Genomic DNA, 25,714 nt, shown 5'->3' on the forward strand with positions numbered 1-25,714 from the left:
AATAAACATGAAGAGACACCCCCTCAGCCCTCAGGGAATTAACCAAAACCACACTGATATTTCATTTTGCCACAGTCAGACTTCCTGTCACTCAGACAAACAACAGATTGTAGCCAGGATGTGGAGGAAAAGGAACGTACACAGCCAACAGGAATGTAGGTTTGTCCAGGCTCTATGGAGGTTCCCGGAGGAACTAAAATCAGAACCATCCCGTGGCCCAGCTATCCCACTCCTGAGCATTAACTAAAGGACCAAGGGGACACACCGTAGAGGAGCCTTCTCACACCCACATTTACTGCAGCACCGTTCTTAGTGGTCAAGTCAAGAGACCAGCCTAAATGCCCATCAGCAGGGAACGGATAAAGGAATTGCATATATGCACAGTGGAATTTTATTCAGCCATGAAGAAGTGTGGACTTCCGTCAGGTGCTGGAAGGCGGATGTGACTGGAGACCCTCATATTAAGTAAGAACAGACAGAAAGATGGATGCCGTCTTAGTCAGTGTTCTGTTCCTATAAAGGAAATCATTTAATCGGGGCTGCCTTACAGGGTCAGGGGTTCAGTCCATTATCATCATGGCAGGAGCATGGCTTCACGTAGGCAGAAGTAGATGAGAGTTCTACATCTGGATCCACGGACAGCAGGAGGAGAGAGACACTGACTGGGCCTGGCCTGAGCTTTTGAATCCTCAGAGCCCGCCCTCAGTGACACTTCTTTTAACAAAGCTACATCTCCTAATCCTTTCAAATAGTGCTGCTCCCTGATAACAGAGCATTCAAATCTGTGAGCCTGGGGGGCCATTCTTATCCAAACCACCACAGCTCTCATGTTGTCTCTGATTTGCAGGTTCTACAGTATATTTTACTTTATTTTTAATCTTAGTCCAGGTCTCTCTGTGTGGCTTCAGCTGTCCTGTAGCTATGCTGACCTGGCTGGCCTTGTACTTACAAGAGATCACTGCCTCTGCCTCCCAGTGCAGATCTGTCTGTCTGTCTATCTGTCTGTCTACCTACCTTATCCTATCCTACCTTACCTTTCTATCTTTCTATCAATCTATCTATTTATCTATCTGTCTGTCTGTCTGTCTGTCTGTCTACCTATCTTATCTTATCCTATCCTATCTATCATCTATCTGTCTGTCTGTCTGTCTACCTATCTTATCCTATCCTACCTTACCTTTCTATCTTTCTATCATTCTATCTATCTATCTATCTATCTGTCTGTCTGTCTGTCTGTCCGTCCGTCCGTCTGTCTGTCTTTTTGTGTGTGTGATGAAAACAGAAGGAAGATTGAGAGATGAAATAGGACTAGTGGGAAGAGGAGAAGGGGGCACTAAGGAGAAAGGGTAAAACTGGGGTGAATGTCATCAAAACATGTAATACATAGCTGTCTTTATGAAAACCCATGCTGTACACAACAAATGTACACCAATTTTTTTAAAAAGAAAAAGAAACTCACGCAGTTTGGGAGGAGACAAGAAGGTACTGCAGACTCAGATGGGTGCTTGGACACCTGCATCCTATGCGTCCTTGACACCTGGCAGCCAGGCGGCCTGTTGTCTCTAAGCTGGTTGTGCTTATTTGGGATAACTCGCTGCTCTTGGTACTTTATGATACAGACAGAGCCTCAAGTCTAGGGATGCCGGGAGAAGACACAGGGCAGATGCGTAACTGTTCCTGTCTTCCTGGGCAGAATGGCTTGCTAAAGGATGGTTCCGGACACTCATCTGCTATCTGGTGTTGCTGTTGTCATAGCAGCCAGGATGTCTCTAACCCCTCCCGTCTGAGTGGGATACATGGAGAAGGCAGTGATCTACTGCAGTGCTAGTGAGTAAGTCCTACTGACTAGACCCCCTCTTAGGAAAACATAGTTTCAATTTCTCCTCTTTGGACTCTGTATGGCTAATAAACTGAAACACTGTTGCAATTTCTCTTCTTTTGACTTTTTATGAATAATAAGCAGGATATTGGTTCTTTATCTTCCAGGAAACCATCTCCCATAGGACTTTAAAATAACATTGTCTTTCATGAAACAGGGCAACTTGTGGCTATCTACTCCTCACTGTATACTCATTGTAAAAACATATGCTCACACAAACAAAAACCCAGACATAAAAACAAAGAAAACAGTTAAAATTCAAAGGAAAGGGAAGCTTTAATTCACATCATAAAGGTGTTTTCCAGGAAGTTAGTAGCATTCGGTGATTTTTTTTTTTTTCAACTCAAAGTCTGTGAACTCTGGAGGAACCCTTGGTCTCCAACTAGAGCAAGGGATGGAGAGTTCATTTTCCATGTGGCTGGAGCTGCAGTGCTACCTCTAAGACCAGCAGGGGAGCTATGCTTGGGGCTTAGTTCTGTGAACCTTGTTCTTGTTTGTGAATTCATTGTGATCCAAGGGCCCTGTGTCTTGGGAAGCTGGTAGAGGATGGTTTTCTGATGTGTGGAGGCTGGGCTCAGCTTTACCTGCCTTAAACAGGTTGGTCATGTCTTGATTCTACCCATGAAGAAATGGACATTCTAAGAGAGCTGTGTTTCTAGGGTGGCTACAAGAAACATTCTTTATGGTTTTTTTCTGAACCACTATTGGTCATAGATGATTCCTCAATGGGCCTTTAACTCCAGGAATCCTAGCTACTCAGGAGGATAAGGTGGCTGACCCCAAACTCAAGGCCATCCTGCACAACTTAGCAAGACTCTATCTTTAAAAAAAGAGGGCTAGGAATAGAGGTTAGTGGTAGAGTATTCACCTGCTAGAGTAAAGCTTCCCCAACACCCCTACATGAAAAAACTCCAAGATCTTTGAACTAGTCAGATTTAGAGCCCAGTGTCTTGTCTTCTCATGGTAGAGGTAACTGAGGCCCCAAACAGACTCTAACCTCCCACTGTTAAAATAGCCTCATGCATGTTAAGACCTGTGGGCAGCTCCAAGAGATAACATGTATTGACACAGGTCATCAGGAATAAAATGCAATATAAAAAATATTGCTCATTAAAAAAACTCTTACTAATCTTCTTCATTCCATGACTCAGGAGAACAACCTTAATGACAAGTTTAAGAGTGAGGTAGATGCTTTGTGGACTTTTTGGCTGACTAGTTTGTAAGTTGGTATATTTCTGGTTGAATTGTTTTCTTCACAAAGCTGAGCATATGTATCTGATTGTACTTGAGGAGGGTAAGACTGTTTGATGCTGTAGATCCAGCCTTAAGTGTAGAGCTCTACCATGGCTTGGGTGATTGTGTTGCTTGTCCATATCAACATAGTGATATTGACAGGTGCAAGTGTCTTCATGTCTTGCTGACAGTTTTTAGCACTACTCCAGGGAAGACATGAACAAATATTTACTCATCCAATAGTCAGCTAACGAAAGACCAAAGTATCGATATCACAAAAAATCCAGCTTGAGTTTACTGGGGTTACTTAAAGAAGTATAGATGAGGAGTTATGTACAAGAGCAGGAACAACTCAAAGCAGCTGAATCAACAAAAGCCCACCCAAGTGTGAGTGACAACTCACAAAAGCTCTAAACCTGAAGATCTCTGCAGGACTGGCAGTTCAACAACTGGGAGAACCTCTTCTAAGCAGACCTGGCTCTTTATATAATCTTGGGGAAAGAGGGACTATGTAATTCTGGTAAGTTTCAGGGACTTCCTGAGACTTGTGAGTTGTTTACTTTCTGAGTCTTAAGGAGCATCTTTCCAGAATAGAAGCTTTCAACTTATAAGAAATTGCTATCCAAGAGCAAAACATTGGAAACTGAGTCTTCAATTTCCCTTCTTCTTTTATGCTGATGTGATGGAATGGTGTCCTGCCTCTCTTTATTCCAATGGACTACTGTACATAGACATCTGGTGCTAGGTCCCTTTAGAATCAATATGGCTCAGACAGTTTTAGACCTATTTTGTGCTTCTGGCCCAGGAGCTAATGGCTGCGTTTGGGAAACCTCCTAGACTTATCTATTGGCAGAGAGCTGCAGTATGGCAGGAATGTTCTGCAGCGCATGCTAGCACTGGCTGCCTCAGAATCTCCTGCAATCTCCAAACACATTTAAAACTTTTGTAGGCTTCTCAGAGGAAGAAGGGCCCATGATAGGGAAACAGGGGCCAAAGCAGGTTTCTCCTTTTAGACTTTTTTTCTCAACTAGCAAATCATAGTTGGACATTATATTGTAGTTTTGTGAATGAAAAGTAAGTCCTTCTATCTTAGCCATAATAATCAAATTAAACATAAAAAAGCCCACATGAATGGACAAAAGGTTGTCTGTGCAAATGTGGCTTGGTATTCAGCCTCGAAAGGACAAAAATCTTACATTGTTCTGTAGTTTTGGAGATTACAGGTCAAGACGGTGGGATTCGTGGCTTTGTGTCTCTGGGGGGAGGGGGTGGCCAGGACACTGGTCACACTTACTGTTTACCTCATGGCCAGGAAGCAAAAGAGAGGACAAATCAGAGTCCCACAACCCTTCAGGGGAACAATCTCAAAACCTACCCAAAGCTTCCCATCTCCAAAGACTACAGTGTTTCCCAGTGGTGCCACCCTGGGGACCAATCCTATATCCTATGAGTCTTTGGGGACATTCTGCTTCTGTGCCATAGCATCCCACAGTGTGGATGCAGGCTGAGTGGAATAAGGTAGTCACAGAAGATACTCATGGTTTCACAGGGGTACCCCAGAGCTGTCGGCAACACAGAGCCATTGGCCACACAGAGCTATCAGTGACACGAAGACAGGAAGTAGAATGTTGGGAGCTGAGAGGGGCAGGAGACGTGTGAGAGAGGCATGCTGAAAGGGGCAGATATCCAAAGTGAGAGGAAGGAGAGCATGGTGGACTGAGATGTTGGTGCCCAGCAGTGTGATTGTGTTTGCCCTATATTTAGAGATGGCTACGGCACTGCACTCTGTGTGCCTTTTACCTTTGTTATGGTAAAACTAAAAATGGAGGTTTCTTTTATCCCGCACTAGATCCAGAACCGTGGGGCCTCATGACATCTGTTAGATATTTTCATCTCAGTCAGCCAAGCCTCTCACCCGCCCTGCTCCAACCCATGTCGCACTGCTGATGGCTACTCTCTGAGCCTCGCAACAAACTCTCTACCCATCCAGTCCCCAAGGCAGGTTGTCGCCATGCCAGACATACACATCCCAATTCCGTGGAGGCCCAGTGTGTCCTGACACCACTTAAACTCAATTAAATCGCCACATGAAAGAGCACACAACACAATAACCTCTGATCCAATTGATAAGATGTAATTGCCCACTGAGATAAGTTGGCTCATCGAGACACACAAAATCCCGTGCACATCCATCCCTTAAGAATATTCGTAACAACCTGCAAACGTGCAGAGAGGAATCTCAACATCCGCCTCCATGTTCTCTCAGCTGCCCTTCTCTCTGGCCTCCTCCTCCTCTAAAACTTTTCTCCCGCCCATCCTTCCTTCTTACCCAATGACAGGCCTCGTTCTATCCTGTACCTGCCTTCACCTGCATAATGACAGCATCCCACATACCTTGATTCAAGTTTTTATAAATGGAAGGGACCAATGTGGGCCACAGTAGTCTTCTATCCTACGGCAGGGATTCTCGCCGTACAATGATGCTGGCTACCCCGGGAGGGAAAGCAGACTTGGGGTGGCACTCGCTCTCCCCGTTTGCTCTAGAGGTGGATACACGTGTGACAAGCATAGCCCTAGGTAACATGTTGACTTTTCCGAAAGCCAAACCACACTTAGAGTGAGTGAGTGTACGAGGTGAAGGCACGCGCCTGCCTGCAAAGTGACGCCGAGGCGCTGACTGCTCTGTGGTAGCCGGGACGCGTGTGACAACGAGGATGTTGAGCAATCCGTGCTAAGCTGGCAATGTGTCTTGTTGACTCTTCAGGTGAAGCCAAGAATCTCCCTTCCTACCCGGGGCCAAACAAGATGAGGGACTGCTACTGCACTGTGAACCTGGACCAGGAGGAGGTTTTCCGGACCAAAATCGTAGAGAAGTCACTCTGGTAATGTCCGCTGCTCCTTTTTTACTCGACTCTTACTTATTTGGCTTCTATTTATCTTTCTTTTATTTATTTATTTGATTCTGAGTTCCTGCCTCCCCGTGCCAGGCTGCACATGCGAGGCTTTCTTGTCAAGAAGTACCCACAGGTGTGGGCTGTAGTAGGCCTACTGAGACCTCTGGCCTACCGAGCTAGTGTTCCTGATCTCCAGGGCCCTGAACTATGGGAAACTTAGAGCCACATCTTTCTCCCTGGACCAGAGAAGAACTTCTGGAGAAAGCCTGCAAACGAGGCTGGAGAGATGACCAAGCAGTTAAGAGCGGGTCTGCAGAGGGCCTGGTTCCAATACCCACGAGGTGGCTCACCACCGCTCTTACCTTCAGTCCCAGGGAATGCCCCCCCCCCTTTCTGGCCTCTGTGGGAGCCAGGCCTGCACACCATGTCTATGTAGGCAAAACATTCATATCTGCAAAGCTCTCATTTTTTTTTTTAAAGTCTGCATTAAGAGTCAAGCGAAAGTTTTAAGAAAGGAAATGTGTTAAAGCTTCCTCTCCCGGCACCGTATTTCTTTAGAAAAAAAATTTGAGACACGCGGGCTCTTGTACAGAGAGCTGTAAACTGAGGAGAAAGATCCAGAAAGCATTTATTGGCACATTATGAGCAAGGGAGGGTCAGCCAAGGAGAATGAGAATAGAACAGGACCCGTGACTCGTGAGTTTGACGTCTGGGATAAGAGCCTTCGCCTTTAGGGTGGATGTATAGCGTGGATTTCTGGCCCCAGCATCCTGGGGCTCAGACCTTGCTTTGCCAATAAGCTTCCAGTCTAAGGAGGGGTCTGGCTGTGGCTGGGAGCATGTGGGGACAGGAAGTGACATTGAAGAGCCCTTAGCAGCGGACCTGCGAGTAAGTGTGGAAACAGCAAGGAGGCTGTGTCCTTACCGCCGGAGCCAGTAAGGCAGCCAAGAATATCATCAAGGCAGGCCCTGTCAGCCTCACTTGCGGTTCTTCAAGATCAAAGGAGACAGCCGGAGCCAGGGACTCCACCTTTTGGGTTTAGAATTATGGGTTGTGTGGTCTCAAAACACTATTCTGATTTTAAGAGCATTTTTAGCAGCTGAATTATATCCTTGCCTAGTGGCAGCAAACAGCGTGTCCTGATGACTTTTAATGAGTTTAATTTTTGGGAAGCCACTAATGTTGCCCGCCCCGAGGGAGGTGGATGGCATATCCGTGCTGTCTGCCTTGAAGCCACCCTGCTGAGGTCCCATGGTTACAGCTGTTTATGTTGTTATCTGTGCACACTTTAGATTTGTTTTTTTTTTTTTTTTTTTTTTTAAGAAAAAACAGAAACAATGACTGAGAATACTGTCAGGAGTCAGGTCTGTTGAAGAGTGTCGGGTGGGGCCACTGAAGAAGACGCTGGGATGGTAATTTTTGCTCTAGAGAAGCGGCGTTGTGTTACGGTCCCGTCACCTGTGGACACCTGAGCAGGTTCCTATTTGAGCGCTGTGCTGCTATAAGGCCATCAGCATGCCCCGGGGACCATGGCAGCGTTGTGAAGTCAGCAGGAAGGATATCTGCTGGGAACCCCCTTCGAGGGGCAAGGGATGGCGGCAGGTTTAGAAACTTGCAGGTTTAGAAACCGGCGGGTTTAGAAACTGGAATCATTGTTTCTAATTTGGGGCCTAGATGTGGTACCTCGGATGTGGGAAGCAGAGCTGAGAGCCAAACAGAGGCGGTGGTTAGTGAGACCAGCCCTTAGGTCGGGTTCCAGTTTCCACCGAGCCCCAGATCTGCGTTCCCTTGAACCGTTGACTAAGAACCCTTGTGATGTACACCTCAAGTGTGCCCCACCCGGCATCCATGATCCCTTGGTGGTCCTCTTTCCCTACAGATAGCTTTAGGAGGCTGTTGTCTGGGCTCTTTCTCTCTCTCTCTCTCTCTTTTTTTTTTTTTTTTTTTTTTTCACATATGCATATTGGGGAGGGGTACACTTGTCGAAGGTCACGAATGGAAGTCAGAGGACAACTTGTGGGAACTGGTTCTCTCCACTCTGTGGGTCCCAGTTTTGAACTCAAATAATGAGATTTGGGAGAAAGTCCTTTTACACCCCCATCCCCCTCACCCCTACCTCCCCAATCCCCCACTTCCCCACCCCAGCCATCTTTCTGGTCCTGACTTCTGTTTTCTTAGTTGTTTCCCTACCTCAGATGCCAGTAGCAGTCGGGTAGGGGCTGGAAACAGCGTGGTACTTTCTCCAACCTCCCAAGAAGATCTTTTCGGAGACGACTTCTCAGGTCAAGCCAGGATTTTTGACTTTGTCGTAGAACCCTCAGGCAAATCAGTATGAAGCAGGATTAGAACCTACTAGAAAGAAAGAGATTTTAACATACGCATCAGTACTGACGTTAACAGCGACACACTTTGGGGAAGGGTATTGTGTACCTACGTGTAGTGTAGGCTTCTCAAGGGAGTCATGTCTAAGTGGCTTTACAATGTGTGCTTTTGGTGGCTCCTTGAGTTGCATCTCAAAAGGCTGTGCCCTGAGGATGCTACTTCAGGGATGTATACAAGTAAGAATGTGTGGAATAGTAATACATTCAGACCGGTTTCGGTGACAACAGGTTACTACAGATTTATCCCTAATGGAGGTGACCACAGATTCCTTTCTTCTAATCTTCATTACTAATATCAACTCTCAGATTACTCATTACAGACCACACAGCATATATAAATACGTATGTGTGCGTGCATGCACGCACGTATGTATCTTCGCTGCTGTAGAGTTCATGGGGTTTCAGAAGTCTTGAGAACGAGGAAACTGGTGAAAGTAAAAATAAGTCCACCGGTAGGATAACAAACCAGGGTGAAGCTCGGCGAGCTATAGGAGAGTCAGGCTGCAAGAGCAGAACTGAGCCTCAGGAACGAGGTGATGTGAAGGGAGTGCCTAGTCCGGGTGAATGGACGTGGGGACAGATGGACGGTGCAGGTCCAGACGGGGGACAGACAGACAGCTATTCTCCTAGGTCATATCAGCAGCGGTGATCAAGCCAAAACAGAGTTCTTGGGAAGGTTAGAAATTCTCTCAGTGCCTGATGCACACCAGGGGTTATGCTCCTGGGGTCACCGCCATGCTTGGTGTTCTGGCCTTGGTAGGGCTCAGGGAGGGGGGTGCTGCATCCTTCCATGGTCTGAGGTATCCAGCATGTTCTCGCACCCTGTTTTCCTGATGAGATTTTTAATGTGTGCCCCTACGGTCCCAATTCACTGGTGGATTTACTAGGTGGTGCCCTTTCTACTCAAAGTTTGCCGCTATTTAAGTGTCCCCATTTGAGATGTCCCTCTGTGAGGGAAATATCGTCTGTCTGTTGGCAGAGAGTTTTAAGGACCCTGGAACTTTTGATTCTCATCTTGTGAGAGACTTCAGGCAGACTCTGGGGTCAGGGGCTCTTTTCCCTTCCCACCCTGCTTCAGGCTGCTGAGGGGACGATGCCAGTTGAGGAGTGGGTTCTGACTTTTAAGTTCAAACTGATCGACCCAGAAGAGAGCACAGGCAAAACTGACAGGGGCTTCAGGTGTGTCAGGTGTGGGTCTGTGAGGCTAAGCAGCCCTCCTTATATTAGCAGGCCTTCAGACTCGTGTGTGTGTGTGTGTGTGTGTGTGCGCGCGCGCATGTGTGTGTGCATGTGTGTGCGTGTGTGTGTGTATGTATGGGTGTGTGTGTGTATGGGTGTGTGTGTGTGTGTGTGTGTGTGTGTGTGTGTGTGTGTGTAGAGAGAGAGGGTGTGTGTGTGTGCATGTGCCTCTGTGGACGGGGTACACCTGTGTGTGTGTGTGTGTGTGTATATGTGTGTGTGTGTATGTATGGGTGTGTGTGTGTGCATGTGTGTGCGCGCGCGCGCGCGCGCGTGTGTGTGTATGTATGGGTGTGTGTGTGTGTGTGTATGGGTGTGTGTGTGTGTGTGTGTGTGTGTCTGTGTGTGTGTGTGTGTGTGTGTGTGTATGTGTGTGTGTGTGTGTGTGTGTGTGTGTGTGTGTGTGTGTGTCTGTGTGTGTGTGTGTGTGGGTGTGTGTGTGTGTGTGTATGGGTGTGTGTGTGTGTGTGTGTATGGGTGTGTGTGTGTATGAAGGGATGGCTAGAGAGATAAACTACTGGGTGGGGGCGACAGATGAGGACACACTGCTGGAGGACAGAAGGGTATGGAGAACATTTTTTTTTTAAGTAGCATCTATAGGAATAAGTACTGTGACAACCTAAATGGACAATTCGGTGAATGAATTAAGTTGCTCACAGACAGAGCTTGAGGAAGAAGCTGAAGTTTGAAATAGAAGGAAATGGGAAGCATTAGCAGCTTAGAGAAGTGGGGGTGGTGCTGTGACAGGGGCCAGCTCACTAGGGCACACAGTAGCCAGACCTGGAAGGCCTCAGTCCTACTCTGGTTCTGCCGTGGCCTTGGAGGAGGGAACAGGGTCCAGCGTCAGAGGTTGAGGCGAGAGGAGGGAGGGGCAGAGCCAGTATCCACTAAGGTGTTGCTGAGGAGTGGGGAGGGGCAGATGGGGCCTGCTGGATCCGTCTGAGAGCCTGTAGCCAGCTCCTACCCTTCCCCTAGCATGGCCGCTGCTCCACAGACCATCGGACAGTGTCCTGCATCTATCTAAAGGGACAGATCCATGCTCCCCAGTGCCCTCCAGCATCGGCACCACCCTTTAGATTAGATACAGATCTGGCAGTGCGATTGAAGGCATCGAAGACTCACACAACTGCAAGTCTGAACTGGAAAGTGTGGAAGCGTGTTCTGGCTGCACACACACACAAACACACACACACACACACACACACACACACACACACACACACACACACACACACACAGGGCCTGGCAGAGCTGGTGAGAGCTGCAGGAGCCGGGCACAGCTCCCGGGGAGAGGCTCTCAGAACCCACATCCACCTCGTGTGAGCCTGGACTCAATGCAGAGCCACACAGAACTCAATTCACAGCCATGAGAAGATGAGAGAGAGAGAGAGAGAGAGAGAGAGAGAGAGAGAGAGAGAGAGAGAGAGAGAGAGAGAGACTGACTTTTGAAACCTCAAAACCTACTGACACACTTCCTCTGATGAAACCATACCTTCTAATCCATCTCAAACAGATGCTCATGGAGACTCTTGTAGTTGATGGCTCTGGTGCAAGAGGCTGATGTATCAAGAGTGGGAGGCAGGGCTGCATCTGGTGTAGAAAGGCCTTTGCCTGCTGTGCTGTCTCCCTCTGTGTCTTCTCCCTTCTGGGTTCTGGAGATGGGTTTTGCACATAAAGACGTCTTAGACGATCCTGCATTAAGGAAGCTTCTGTTTCCTTAATCTCGGAATGGTTTGGGTCTGAGGTATCTCACTGAAAGCCAGTGGCTTGTGGGAGCCATGAGAGGGTTGGTACCTTTCCACAATTTTACCATTTGGCTGTGCTGCCTCTCCAAGGGTCTGCCCCGCTTGGAAGTTCCTGGGTCTTTTGGACAGAGCCTAAGAATTCCCTGCATTTATAATGACCCCAGGGACTTCTCCAGGTCCAGGGTGGTCCTTTAACAACTCAGAAAGCCACTGTACATTCCCATGTGTGTGACACCACCAAGGCCCCTACTCCCGATCCCTTGTTTTAGCCCTCATTCAACTACAACGCACTCGACTCACTTGTCCCCAAGTCCCGTAGGCATTCTTTCCTAGCCAGGTACACTCCTGTGTCAACGTGGGATTCCTTCTGTACTGTGACAACAGCTGGCTGGAAACATCAGTTTGTTTCTATGTCACAGGCTTTCTAAGCAGCTCCTACACTCATCTTTCCAGTCATCCCAGCCAAGTTGGGGCTTCTCGGCATGTGTCACTGATGGGTACCTCCTGGTCCCCAGGAAGCTGCAGGGAGAAACTGTGGAGAGGTGGGCCCAACACTGACCCTCTTTCTCTGTCCTGGGCACCCCTGTGGAGAACTGTGGAATGCCTCTTTAAAGACTGCAGTTTCCTCCTATGCCCTTGCCTGCTCCCTATGACATGGGCTTGAAACATTTCAGTCCCATGGCTGGCCTGGTGTCTGGCTTTGTGAGTTTTCCTAGTAATCTTGTGGCAGTGTCACGTTCCAATGGACTTGTGGCTTATGAGGGCACAAGGGGAGGCTAAGAGAAAAGAGATATAGGAACTAGAGGCTTGGATTATCCCAATACCTGCCCGATGTCCAAGACTCCAGGCAACACAGATGACAGGTGCTTCCTAGTCCTAGAAGACAGGTCCAGGCAGGAACCCAGCTCACATTTCTCATCCCCCCAGCCTCACGCCGTGAGTCGTGAGCCACCCCATCTGTTCTTCTCACCAGGTCTGTGTTTAGTTTGAAAATTTGCAGATCTGTATGCCAGAGTTTCAAGATAAACAATCCCAGCCTGTGTCTTAACTACACGTAGGTCCCCTGCAGCCAGTGCCCTGCAGGCTTCCTGCCAAAACCCTGGGGTATCGGGCTGTGACATACGGGGCACCAGGCAGGAAGTTAGCCTGGTATAGAAGCACCGTGATCTGACCTCAGGGTCACTCTGTTCCCAGGCTCCTCTGCAGGTGTGTGAATGGTGTGAGGACCCCGGTGAAGTTTTTCCATTTCTTACTGGACGGCATCCTGGTCAGGGCTCTGTCTCTGGTGCTCCCCTTCCTCTTTGAAATGTTCTGATAGCAGATCCCCAGTGGGACAGGCTCAGCACCAGTGGTTAAATCTGGATGGCCCTGGGGCTGGGGATTTAGCTCAGCAGTGGCGCTTGCCTAGGAAGCGCAAGGCCCCGGGTTCGGTCCCCAGCTCCGAAAAAAAAAACCCAAAAAAAAAAAAAAAAAAAAAATCTGGACGGCCCTATCATCCTGTCACATTCCATGCAAGCCCTTAGAAGGCTTCAGAATCCCAATCCAGGGGACTTAAGCATCAAATTTGGGGGAAAGCGAGAGGCTTCCCTCAGGCCTGAGTCCCTCTGTTACCTGAGGTCTTTCTGGAACTGACTGCTGCCCTCACAGGACCCTTCTGTGCCCTGTAGCTGGGGACATTTGATATACCATTGACTTTAATGAAAGTTTAATCTAGCTTTTAATTAGTGATTAGCCCAGTGCCTATTTCATAGCAGAATGTTCAGCCATTGAGAAACAGGCAGGAGTCTTCATAGAGCACTGTTTCCAGTCCATGAGGCTACCAGCTGTCTTAGAGCCTGAGAGTCACATGGCTTCTGCCCTAGGTCCTCTTGGAGATTGGCCTTGTCCCAGCCTCCTTAGATTGGGGCACAAAGACCAGGCATGATGAGACCCACCCAGATTCCTTTGTTCTTCTCCATAGTCCTGCTCCTCCTCTCAAGTCCCCATCCCAAGATCCCCATCTGAGGTTGGGAAATAGGTCCAGGAACTCGCTCCAGGGAGAACACTGGGGACGACGCTCTATCATTTCACATGACCAGTGTCGCTTGTCACGAGGTGCACACGGCAAGCAGCAAACAGCTGGGATGGGGTGGGGCAGCATAGATGTCGGGAAATGACTCAAGGAGGACTTGGTGGTTTCTCTGCAGGTCCCAGGCGAGGCTTATGTGAGCCCTGTGCCCGGTCCTATGGGTGGTGGGGGGCGGGGAGGTTGGAGGGACTGTGAGAGAAAAGATTCAGAGGGCTCAGGAGGAGGGGTGGGTGGAGAAGCAGGGAAGGAGAGATTAGAGAGAGGAGGTTTTTCAGAGGGTTCCTGCCAGAGCACAGAGTGATAATGGCCCCTTGTCCACTTTTCTTTTTCTTGATGAAAGTTTCTTGATTCTGTGAAACTCCTTTGAGCCTCTGGCTTCACCCTTTTTTCGATGAGGTAAAAGACAATGTGTCTGTCTGTCATTCCAGTGGCCTGAAGGCAGAAGCTGTTGGCTAGATTAATTTCTTCTTGTCAAACAGCAAAGAAGAGAGAGGGGCCCAGCCCTTGCCCGTGGGTCTTTTCTTTATTGGGAAAGAGGTTTCTGGAGCCCTTGGGCTGGAATGGGGGCTTCCTGGCTTACAGTCCATGCCTCTCCTGCCACTGGCTGCGGCCTGGACAAAGGCGGCCTGTGTGGACACAACCGTGGCTAAGCAGTGCCTGGGAAGGGAAGCATTCTCACTGTGGGCCCCTTTGAGGGCCACAGAAAGGAGGCTTTGTCCACAGGGAGGCCCTGGGAGGGGGTGGTAGGAGAGCATCCCTCCCCATGTTTAGCCTGCTTCCTTTTTCTTTTGAAAATATGTTTTAAACTCTGATGCCCAGGAAGGGACACAAGCTGACTGCCATTGATGAGAAAACCCAGTGCACAGGGTGTTGAGGTCCTGCATGCCTAGTTCTTCCTGCTTCTAGCCTGGTCCTTAACTCTGACCCAGGAGGAAAGTTGGCATGCAACTTGCCACAGCCTGGGTGTCCTTGCTGGACACTCCCACAGGTCTCCGTCACAGGCACTATGTAATTACAGTTGGGGCAGCCATAGCTCAGGACATAAGAGGCCTTGAAGCTGTTCAGAGCTGGGGGTGAGGGTCTCAAGTCAGCCACTGGTAAGAAAGTTGCCCCCAGATGTGGGGTGCATTTCCTTTAGAAACGGTTTCTCATGTGCTGTAAATTGTTGGAACACAGATTCGAATGTTCCTAGTGGATCAATATCCGGAGAGAGAAGATACTGGCGGAAAGCAGGCCAAAGTCACTAGGAGAAATTTTTAGAAGCTCACAAATGTATGGAAACATCTTGAACACATCTGTAACTTAAACATTTTCAATTAAATAGTTCCTTCATTTTTTTTTTTGACTGCTATCAATTGGGCAGATTTATTTTTGGTGTTTGGAGATGAATACACACAAGATCAGCGTCACACTCGTGTGCGAGTGAACTCTTCACTGTGTTGGGGTGAGCTGGCTTTGAGAGGCGTGAGCCCTCTTATGCTCGGCCCCCAGAGCCTAAGAGCGTTCCGTACCGACAATCCCGCTTCAGAATGGTTCTGTGGGGACAGACAGGGGCCATGCAAATCCACTGACTGTTCACTGTGACACTGCTTCCAGCTGCGAAAGTTGAGAAAAGCTAATGGTAAGGGAATCTGGAGCTTGTGTTGGTGGCTGGGGACACTTGGCCCCTGGTGGTATGTTTGCTTCTCCTGAAAGTGGCTGGTGCTTTGGCACGGTGCTAAGGAAAAGCAGACTGTGTCAGAATGTGTACGGAGTTCCCACTTTCCCCTTAAAACCCATCTGTAACCGTTTCCTTTTTTTTTTTTTTTTTCTTGGTCCATATATATGTAAGGCAATGTGTTTTAGGAGGGCTTACCCCAGGATGTTAATTCTAGCTTCCAGCTTTCTGACATCTGACTATATTTTTGTTCTAAAAGTAGCTTTATTGAAATATATAATTGACAGTTCATATCATTTAGCTGTTTAAAATCATAACTCCGTGGCTTCTGAGGTGTGTCCAGCCATCTCCATGGTCACTTTTAGAACATTGCACTTTTCCAAAAAAAGTGTGGGTCCTGTGGCTGTCACCACTTCTACATGGGGATTCCTCATCCAGTGCTCACCGGCCTCTGCTTCCTAAGTGCTAGGGTTAAAGGCATGCACTAGCATAACAGACCAGGCCTTAAAGTTAAATGTTTTTTTTTTGTTTTTTTTTTAACAAAGCAGCCTCAGTAGATTTTCATTCCTTTTGGATTTTATTTTTAATTTAATTTTCTCATTTTAAAAAATGATATTTTTAATGTTTGTTAAAATGGAAGAAAATATTTTTTCCTATGATTGTCTCCTGTTTTCAAAAGCCCCCCCCCAAATTCAGAGCATGCAAAGGAGTAAAATATAGGAAATTCTGCAAATTTGCACATAAATCATGGTGTGAATCAATTTGCCACCCAAAACATGCTTCCCTGGATATGTGCTGGCTTTAAAGAGAAGGTTGCATCTGACCCAGTTTGGCTCCAGTCCATATCATTCAACCTGGAGTCCTGGCTACCCACTGTGACCTGCCTCTCAGCCAGAGCGAGTATGGCTGGGCCACCTTTCCTGCCTGGTGACTATGGCATGCTACATGCAGAGGCCTCTGTGTTCCCCGCACACCACCTTCCACAAAGACCACAGAACCTAGGGCCACTCTCTATTTCAGGAGACTTACGGGAGGATTTATATCTGGTAAGTTTGTATCCGCTAGTTCTGCCTTCTCTGGTAAGTTTGTATCCACTAGTTCTGCCTTCTCTGGTAAGTTTGTATCCACTAGTTCTGCCTTCTCTGTTGCCAGGGCAGAGGCAGGGTCGTGGTGTGGTACCATGTCTGAAGCAAAGTTCATCCCACCAATAGCCCATGCGAGCCTCCGTTTCCTGCTCCACAGATCAGCCTGAGATTTTTCTCAGGTGCTGTCCTGATGGCTCCCCTGCCCATCCATTGCTTCTACACTCTGTGTTGAGTCTGGTGGCCACAGATCACATGTGGCTACTGAGCAGGGAGGAACTGAATTCTAAATGTAACAATTGAAACCACTTTAGACTTGAGCAACAGCATCCTGTCAGTTGTCTTTACAGGGGTGGACTGTAAAGAGTGGGTCCTGTCCCCAGGCAGCAGAGGTGTCATGGTGGGACAAACAGTGCATGCTGTGTATGGGAATCCATGTGTGTGGTCTGTGCCTCTACCCAGGGCTTAATCATAGTCTTATCGAATGTTCCTTCTTTCCTCCTGACCTTCCAGCCTTTTGACCATGCCTTGCTGTGGATACCAACGAGGTCGGCCTGGTATTGATAGTCCTTCAGACTCCCAAGTAGCAGGGACTACAGACCAAAGTCACGATGCTCAGTTCTCTCTGTCTATCCCTGATCATAGCCAAAAGACACCATTTCTAAACACCATAGTTAGATTACATTCCTCTTAATACTTAATGATGGGAACGAGTCTCCAGTACATGGAGTTCCAGGAACACTCAATCCAGATGTTTTGGAAATCTCGAGTTGATCATTGCACAAGAGAGTGGCTGGGAGACCAGTTTGCGAGTCGATTGCCAGGCTGGGGTGCAAAGAAGGTAGGCAGTTGGCTGCATTTATATTTCCCATTTATAGTTATTTTCCCATTTATACTCCATCATTTTTATATTTCTCATTTGGCATGTGGACAAACACTGGTTTGCAGCAGTTCTAATGATTAGATGTGGCTCAGGGCCTGGATCTTCTTAGGAATGCTCACAACAGTTCCATGGCTAGATATCATCGTGGGCACACCCGCCTTCCCTGGAGTCTCATCTACCTCATTGCCCTGCACCAGTGGGAAGGCACGAGCAGAAGTTCTGCCATGCACACCCCAGGGAAAGCGCAACCCATCGCCCGCCTGTTTTCTGGGTCCTGCCACCACTTGGCCTTGAGAAACTCATGCATACATCACTTCCTTGTGCCTCGAGGGTGCTTGTGAGCCACAGATCGGGGTTTGCAATGCTCTGCAAGCCAGTCCTGCTGGGTTCTCATTGGGCTGAGACCACAGGGTAGGGCGATAGGGAGTGGGAAGGCTTACGGGTTTTGGTTTCCTTTCTTATTCTTCACAAGAGGTCATGGGTCTAAAACCCTGAGTGAATTGTGATAGCAGAGAGGAGATAAAGGGGCTGGTCACCAAGCCTGGTGACCTAAGTCTGATTCCCGGAAGCCACGTGGTACAGGAGAAGACTGACTCCAGGTTGTCCATGGATCTCCACAAGCTCACCATGGCATATATACACATGCACATGCAAAACATGTTAAAGCAAAACCCACCCCAAACTGTTTTTAAAGAACGTAAGCCTAGTGTGTTCTATTCAGGATGTGGGATCTGTCTCTCTCTCTGAAACCCTCCCCTCCTGTGAAAACAAACATCAGCTCTGCCAGGCCAGCCTCCCTTGGCCTCTTCCCTTAGCAGTGCTTAAACCTCAAAGCTCCATGGGACAGCTGCTCCACAAAGAGCCCCTCCCTCCAGGCTCTGTAGCACTGACACCTCTTCATTCTCTGTGGACACCATTCCCCTCAGCTGTGGAGTTACATTTGCGCTCTCTCTCTCTCTCTCTCTCTCTCTCTCTCTCTCTCTCTCTCTCTCTAGAGAATCTAGCTTGCACACAGTAGGTCCCTTGGTTAGTAAAATCCTTTACTCACTTGCCAATGTCCCACCCTAATTCCCAAAGTTTTGAGGTAACTCACAGGAAATAAATTTAGCTGTAAAAGTTATATGGATTAGGAGAACGCCAAGCATGTATTCACCTATAATCCCAGCACTCAGAAAACTAAGGCAAGGGGATCACTGTGAATTCAAGTCTAGCTTGGCTCATAAAGAGCTCCAGGCCAACCTGGCCTATATTGTGAGACCCTGACCCATACAAACAAAAACAAGCAAAATCCGACCCAAACTAAAAACACACTGAATGAAATAAGAGAAGAAAAATATTTACGGTGATTGATGTTACCAGAAAAAAAAAATTACAAAAAGATGTGAGACAAAATGTTCATTGTCTGCTGTTCTGGGCCTATGGGACAACCTCAGGTCATTACAGGCAAACCCAGTGTGAGCTGCCCAGTGTGAGCAGCAGCCCGGTGTGAGCTGCCCAGTGTGAACAGCTCACTATGAGCAGCAGCCCAGTGTGAACAGCCCAGTGTGAACAGCCTAGTGTGAATAGCAGCCCAGTGAGAGCAGCCCAGTGTGAACAGCCCAGTGTGAACAGCCCAGTGTGAACAGCCTAGTGTGAACAGCCCAGTGTGAGCTGCCCAGTGTGAGCAGCAACCCAGTGTGAGCTGCCCAGTGTGAACAGCCTAGTGTGAGCTGCCCAGTGTGAGCAGCAACCCAGTGTGAGCTGCCTAGTGTGAGCAGCCCAGTGTGAGCAGCAGCCCAGTGTGAGCAGCCCAGTGTGAGCAGCAGCCCAGTGTGAGGAGCAGCCCAGTGTGAGCAGCTGTCCAGTGTGAGGAGCAGCCCAGTATGAACAGCCCAGTGTGAACAGCCCAGTGTGAGCAGCCCAGTGTGAGCTGCCCTGTGTGAGCAGCAGCCCAGTGTGAGCAGCAGCCCAGTGTGAACAGCTCAGTGTGAGGAGCAGCCCAGTGTGAGCAGCAGCCCAGTGTGAGGAGCAGCCCAGTGTGAGCAGCAGCCCAGTGTGAGGAGCAGCCCAGTGTGAGCAGCTGCCCAGTGTGAGCAGCAGCCCAGTGTGAGCAGCCAGCCCAGTGTGAGCAGCAGCCCAGTGTGAGGAGCAGCCCAGTGTGAGCAGCAGCCCAGTGTGAGCAGCAGCCCAGTGTGAGGAGCAGCCCAGTGTGAGCAGCTGCCCAGTGTGAGCAGCAGCCCAGTGTGAACAGCCCAGTGTGAACAGCCCAGTGTGAGCAGCCCAGTGTGAGCTGCCCTGTGTGAGCAGCAGCCCAGTGTGAGCAGTGAGACCCCAGTTCTTTTCTGTCTCTCCCTTTTGCTTTCCTGACATAAAGCAAACTTTTGCTCCATCACATGCCCCTACTGTGATGTGTGTCACCATCACCCCAGGACAATGGGCCAAACAATCATGGACTGGAATCTGCAAAACGCTCAGCCAAAATATTCCCTTTCTCTCTGTAAATTGTTCCTCTCCGAGATTTTGCTATTATAATGGAAAGCTCTTCTGAACCTCTCCATAGGTGGGTTACAGCGGGACCCCAGATGTGGCAAGATTTGCTGTGACCATGCAGTGCACTGAAAGTCAGTCTCTGGAGCCTGGTTCTCAGAGGTCCTCCCCACAGGCTTCCTAGAAGGGACAGGGATGTCTGACGATTCGGAGGTTGGATATTCAAATGTCTTAACCCAAATAGTCACTTCAGCACCAACCCCTGGGTGTTGACGTGGGTGTATACACAGGGGACACTTCATACTTCAGAACAACACAGGCAAAGGGATGTTTTATGATTGACTATTAAACGGAGCCGTTTAGTAGCTCTTGTGGCTGCTGAGATTTAGTGGGTGACAGAGTGTCTGTCTGGGCTTGGTCTTACTCTGTGCTCCGTTCTTTGAGTCTTCGGATGGATGATAGTTTCTGTTACTTAAGCCTGTGGAACACGGGCTGTTTCCACAGTGACACATCTCGGAACATTCAAAGACAGAAATAAAGAGGTGCCTTGCAGGAAGGCACGCGTGCATATGTGTTCACATGTACTCATGCATGTCTGCACTTATATATGTCTGCACTCATATATGTCTGCACATATCTGTGTCCACAAGCACGTGTCCATCAGTGTACCACACAGACTCACGCCTGCACCTGCAGGCATGTGCATACACACTACACGCAGAGCTATGCACATAGCATTACTTGCAAACATATTCACATGTACTCATACACATCTGCATGTGTGTCCACTCATACATGTCTGCACACATCTGTGTCCACAAGTGTACCACACAGACTCACGCCTGCACCTGCAGGCATGGGTATACACACTACACCCAGAGGTACCTACATAGGATTGCTTGCACTCCAGCAAACACACACACACACACACACACACACACACACACACACACACACACACGGCCTCCTGCCCTGGAGGTTCCTTCTCCAGTGGTTTCAAGAGTTTCATCTCAAGAGCAAGGAGACTAAGGAATGGAGAGTCACGCAGGGCTTGTGTTGTGAATGTGTCTGGCACACATAGGAGAACCCAGGATTCACGTGAGGGCAGGGACTGAGCACAGTTTCCTTACACAGCATTGTTAACCTAAGAAACTCTGGACGGTAGTACTCGGGCATGATGCTCCTCTGACGATAAAAATGATGTCTCTTGTCGTCTTTAAAAGTTCTCACTACCCGAAATGCTCAACACAATTTCAGCCTCTTGGATTTTTCGCCTTGACGATTTTGTTTTCATGGGGAAGAGGTGGTTTCTTATGTAAATGTCACCCCTTTCTGGCAGATTATACTATAGTGCTATATATAAATGGAGTTGTGCGTCCACAGCCCCAGCCTGAGAGGGCGGGCGTGCTGAGCTCCTCTTAGCCCAGGCTAGAACACTAAGTCATGCTGTCCCACCCAGAGGCCAGACTGGAAGGCTCACCTGTGTGTCCTGCTTTAATTTGCATCTCCCCACCATGGTCGACGCATTGCTGTGACAGAATACAGATAGAAGCAGCTGCTATTCCTCACTGCCCAGCAGACCAAGAAACAGGGAGCCCAGTCCGCAATGAGTAATAGGTGTCACTTCAAGGCCTGCCTCAGGAGCCTGCTTTTGCTACCCAGGCAATAGTCTCAAAGGAGTAGCGCCATCTGGGAACCAAGTGTTCAAACCTAAGTACCTGTGGACGTCACACATTCAGATCATAACAGCTAAGGGTATTTGGCATTATTTTATATGTTTCTCCGCCATTTTGGCTTAAGTAAGGTGCAACGTACCTGCTGTGGAAGCAAGGCCATCGTCAGATAACTGACTGGCAGACATTTCCTTCTACAGGTTCTCATTTCTACCCTCTTAATTATTATTTCAAAGCATAATGTTTTCAGAGACTTATTTTTATTTATTTAGTTGGTGTGTGTGTGTGTGTGTGTGTGTGTGTGTGTGTGTGTGTGTGTGTGTACCAGAAAAGGGGTGTTGGATACTCTGGAGCTGTAGATACTGAGAGCTGAACTCAGCCGGAAGAACAGCAAGAGCTTCTAAAACAGAGCCGTCAGTCCAGGCCCAGCAGGGGCACCTTAGATTAATGTTTTACATTCCCATGGTTATGCTATCACATCTAAGAAAGCTCTACCCACCTCCAGGTCATAGCTTGCTCCCCACGGGCTTCTGAGAAGTTTGTAGTCCTAGCCGTTAGGTTTGGTATGGGGATGTGTTTTGAGTTCATTTTGTATGTGGTGGTGAGCAGGGTGGGGAGGTGCGTGGATGCCAATGGTCCTCCCTGCGTGTGCTCCCCGGCCGCTTTCTCTGACAATGGCACGCTGCTTCTGCTTCAGTTCCCCCTTCAACAGTCACCCTTCCCGTGTTGCACCTCAGCCCCGACCGTGCAATGGATTTGGAATCGCGTCCAATTCCTAGTGAGGCCCTCCTGCGTGTGCTGGAGTCACTGTTGGGTTTCCTAAGCAGTTCTCATGTCTGGTGTCCTCTTCCTGGTGTCGTTGAGCAAGTTTTTCCTAGCCCAGAACAATAGAAAGTTTGTTTAGTGACAAAACGCTCTGGCTTTCTGCCCCTTTAATTAGAACTTCGGTTTATTTTTAAGTTTCCATTTGTAGGGCTGCCACAGCTGTGGGGTGACTCACGAGGGGGCTAATGAACCCTGGGAACAGTGGGAGTCAGCTATGGGGCTGGGCCCTACGTAGGGAACCAAGGACAGGCAGGTCTCTGGGGGAAAGGAGCGCATCTGAAACGTCAGTGTGAGTTTTCCTTTCGATGCCTCACTGAGTACTGCCCTCTCCTCTCAGCTACAGTCAGGCCACTGTAACAGTCTTGGGGTTGGTGTTAGGTGTGGATCCATGGGCTAGAGATTGTTAACGACCAGCTCCCCACCCCATCCCAGCCCCCAAATTGAGCTCTCTGATTTGTTCAAGTCGGTGCCCTGGGAGCGTCGGCCTTTGAGAGGACCCGGCCACACCCATTCTAACCCTGTGCATTTTGTTTGTTTGTCTAGCCCCTTTTATGGAGAGGACTTTTACTGTGAAATCCCTCGGAGTTTCCGCCACCTGTCCTTTTACATTTTTGATAGAGACGTTTTCCGAAGGGATTCCATCATAGGTAGGTACTTAAATGGTAGGTACTTGAATGGACTCTTTTTCTTCCTTTTACAAACAGGGTCTCATCCTGGGAGAAATGGCAACTCTCTCCTAAGCACTCTCCTGCTGCCCTTATGACTAGGAGGAGATTGGCGCTTAATTTGAAGCCTTCCTGGATTGGCCTGTATGGCTCCTGACGGGACCAGGTTGGAGGCTTGCTGGTGTAGCCTGGCCTGGTGTTTGTAGCCTCTCCTTCTGCCTTTTGACCTGATAATGCAGAACGGTGTGCAGATAATGACCTGACGTGAAGACCTTAATGCTGGAATCTCGTATCCAGAACACATTGATCAGGGCCTTCTGAGCACCACCTTAAGGCTTCCATGTAGTGCGTCCCGAAATGTCCCTAGACAGATTTCAAGAACTCCTTCACGGGTACCACAGGGCAGTATGGGCTGTGAACCTTCTTCTTCACGATCCCCTCTCATCCCTACCTCCAGCATAGTGGTAGGGATACGCAAAGGCCAGTGGGAGGGTTTGGGGCCAGTCAGACATGTTTGAAGTCCATGTCAACCCCTTATGTCTCTGAGCCTCATTTTCCTGTGGCTTCAAGAAGGTAGTAACCCTGGTACTCTCCCTAGACAGTAGCTGCGTGAGGAGTCGGATAGAGCAGGCCAAAGGATGGTTACTGCTTTGGTACTCCTTTGAATCCAAGACTCTGCAAAGTAGGAGACCGGGGATGGTGGTGGTACCAGAGTTCACCCACTACAGGTGGGCAGAGGAGGCCACTGCTGCCTGACCTACATGGTTCACAGTAGGAAGTGACTGACTCCCTGTGTTGTCTGAGGTCCCTATTAGTCGATGAACAAGTCACGGGGATGCAGACGGCAATACTGCTGAAGCCAAGAGGACGCTAAGCTTGGATAGACAGGGAGCCCTGGGCCTTTCAGGTCGAGTCTTGATGGGTGTGGGTCAGCAGAATGAGAGGAGGAATAGAACCTTGCTGACCTCACTCTTACTTCACACTCCTCATTCCTCACCCTGTCGCCTATCTCACAGCAAGTGTCACCACCACTTCACCCTCACTCTGTCACGAGACCCACCTTTTTCCATCACACCTAGCCTCACCCTCATGCCCCACCTGACCCATTCCTATGCACCCACCTTATTTTGTTCCTTGCCATAGACTTCACCTCACCCCAAAACCATTTCACTTCAGCCCCTGTGCCCATCTTCCCTGAGGCCCCACATATGACTTCACACATTTTTCCTACTCAACCTCATGCTCTATAATCTTCAAACCTTGTCTTCCTCACTGTCGTTTGGCTGTGAGGAGACACCATGATCAAGGCGAGCATTTAAATGGGGGCTGCCTTACAGTTTCAGAGGGCTAGTCCATTATCATCATGGCGGGAAGCACGGCAGTAGGCAGAGATGGCACTGGAGTACTACCTGGGAGCTCGCATTTTATCCGGAAGTTGCAGGCAGAGAGAGAAAGGGGAGCGGGGACTAAGACTGGGTCTGGTGTGGGCTCAAAGCCCACTCCCAGTGACAAACCTTTTCCAAAAAAGCCACACCTTCCAATCCTTCCTAAACAGTTCCACTAAGTGGGGACCAAGCATTCAGACATATGCACCCATAGGGCCATTCTCATTCAAACCACCCCACATGTCTCTTACTTGCTTTTCATTCCACTTAACCTTGCCCCTCACATGACCCTCACACCCCACCTCACTTTTTCCTCATGTTTTCCCTTCACACCACGCACGCTCCCTCTGCACCCCCTCCCCCGACTTCACCTTACTTCACTTTTCTTGCAGGCCTCCCCTCATCCCTTACACCCCACATGTCCCTCACCCGTGTCACCTCCCTACTTGACTCACACACGGCTTACACTCGACCTCACAGACGCTCCTCACACCTGCGAAGTTGTTTTTTCAGATATGTCGCCTCCCAAACCCCATCTCATCTCTCACTTTCTATCTCACTTGACCCTGACATTCCCCCTTCATACCAGCCATCACCGCCCTGCACCTCAGCCCTCACACAGACCTTGTCTCCCTCATGCCCTGCACCTCAGCCCTCACACAGACCTTGTCTCCCTCATGGCCTGCACCTCAGCCCTCACACAGACCTTGTCTCCCTCATGCCCTGCACCTCAGCCCTCACACAGACCTTGCCTCCCTCATGGCCTGCACCTCAGCCCTCACACAGACCTTGTCTCCCTCATTCCCTGCACCTCAGCCCTCACACAGACCTTGCCCTCACACAGACCTTGTCTCCCTCATCCCCTCATCCCCTGCACCTCAGCCCTCACACAGACCTTGTCTCCCTCATGCACCTCAGCCCTCACACAGACCTTGCCTCCCTCATGGCCTGCACCTCAGCCCTCACACAGACCTTGTCTCCCTCATCCCCTGCACCTCAGCCCTCACACAGACCTTGCCTCCCTCATGGCCTGCACCTCAGCCCTCACACAGACCTTGCCTCCCTCATGGCCTGCACCTCAGCCCTCACACAGACCTTGTCTCCCTCATGGCCTGCACCTCAGCCCTCACACAGACCTTGTCTCCCTCATGGCCTGCACCTCAGCCCTCACACAGACCTTGCCTCCCTCATGGCCTGCACCTCAGCCCTCACACAGACCTTGTCTCCCTCATGGCCTGCACCTCAGCCCTCACACAGACATTGTCTCCCTCATGGCCTGCACCTCAGCCCTCACACAGACCTTGTCTCCCTCATGGCCTGCACCTCAGCCCTCACACAGACCTTGTCTCCCTCATGCCCTCAGCCCTCACACAGACCTTGTCTCCCTCATCCCCTGCACCTCAGCCCTCACACAGACCTTGTCTCCCTCATCCCCTGCACCTCAGCCCTCACACAGACCTTGTCTCCCTCATCCCCTGCACCTCAGCCCTCACACAGACCTTCTCTCCCTCATGCCCTGCACCTCAGCCCTCACACAGACCTTCTCTCCCTCATCCCCTGCACCTCAGCCCCTCCACAGACCTTGTCTCCCTCATCCCCTGCCCTCAGCCCTCACACAGACCTTGCCTCCCTCATCCCC

At 49.3% G+C, this 25,714-nt stretch overlaps 1 protein-coding gene across 1 annotated transcript in view; it reads left to right on the plus strand.

The window, feature by feature from the left end:
- Rasa3 (RAS p21 protein activator 3) overlaps positions 1-25,714 on the plus strand; it is a 116,428-nt gene that overhangs the window by 46,683 nt on the left and 44,031 nt on the right. The window contains exons 2-3 of the mRNA XM_032918738.1: positions 5,877-5,994; positions 22,569-22,672. Coding sequence (XP_032774629.1) covers positions 5,877-5,994; positions 22,569-22,672 — 222 coding nt within the window. The remainder of the gene's footprint in view (positions 1-5,876; positions 5,995-22,568; positions 22,673-25,714) is intronic.

The sequence above is a fragment of the Rattus rattus genome, chromosome 13 (assembly GCF_011064425.1).
Source record: "Rattus rattus isolate New Zealand chromosome 13, Rrattus_CSIRO_v1, whole genome shotgun sequence".
Taxonomy (NCBI): Eukaryota; Metazoa; Chordata; class Mammalia; order Rodentia; family Muridae; genus Rattus; species Rattus rattus.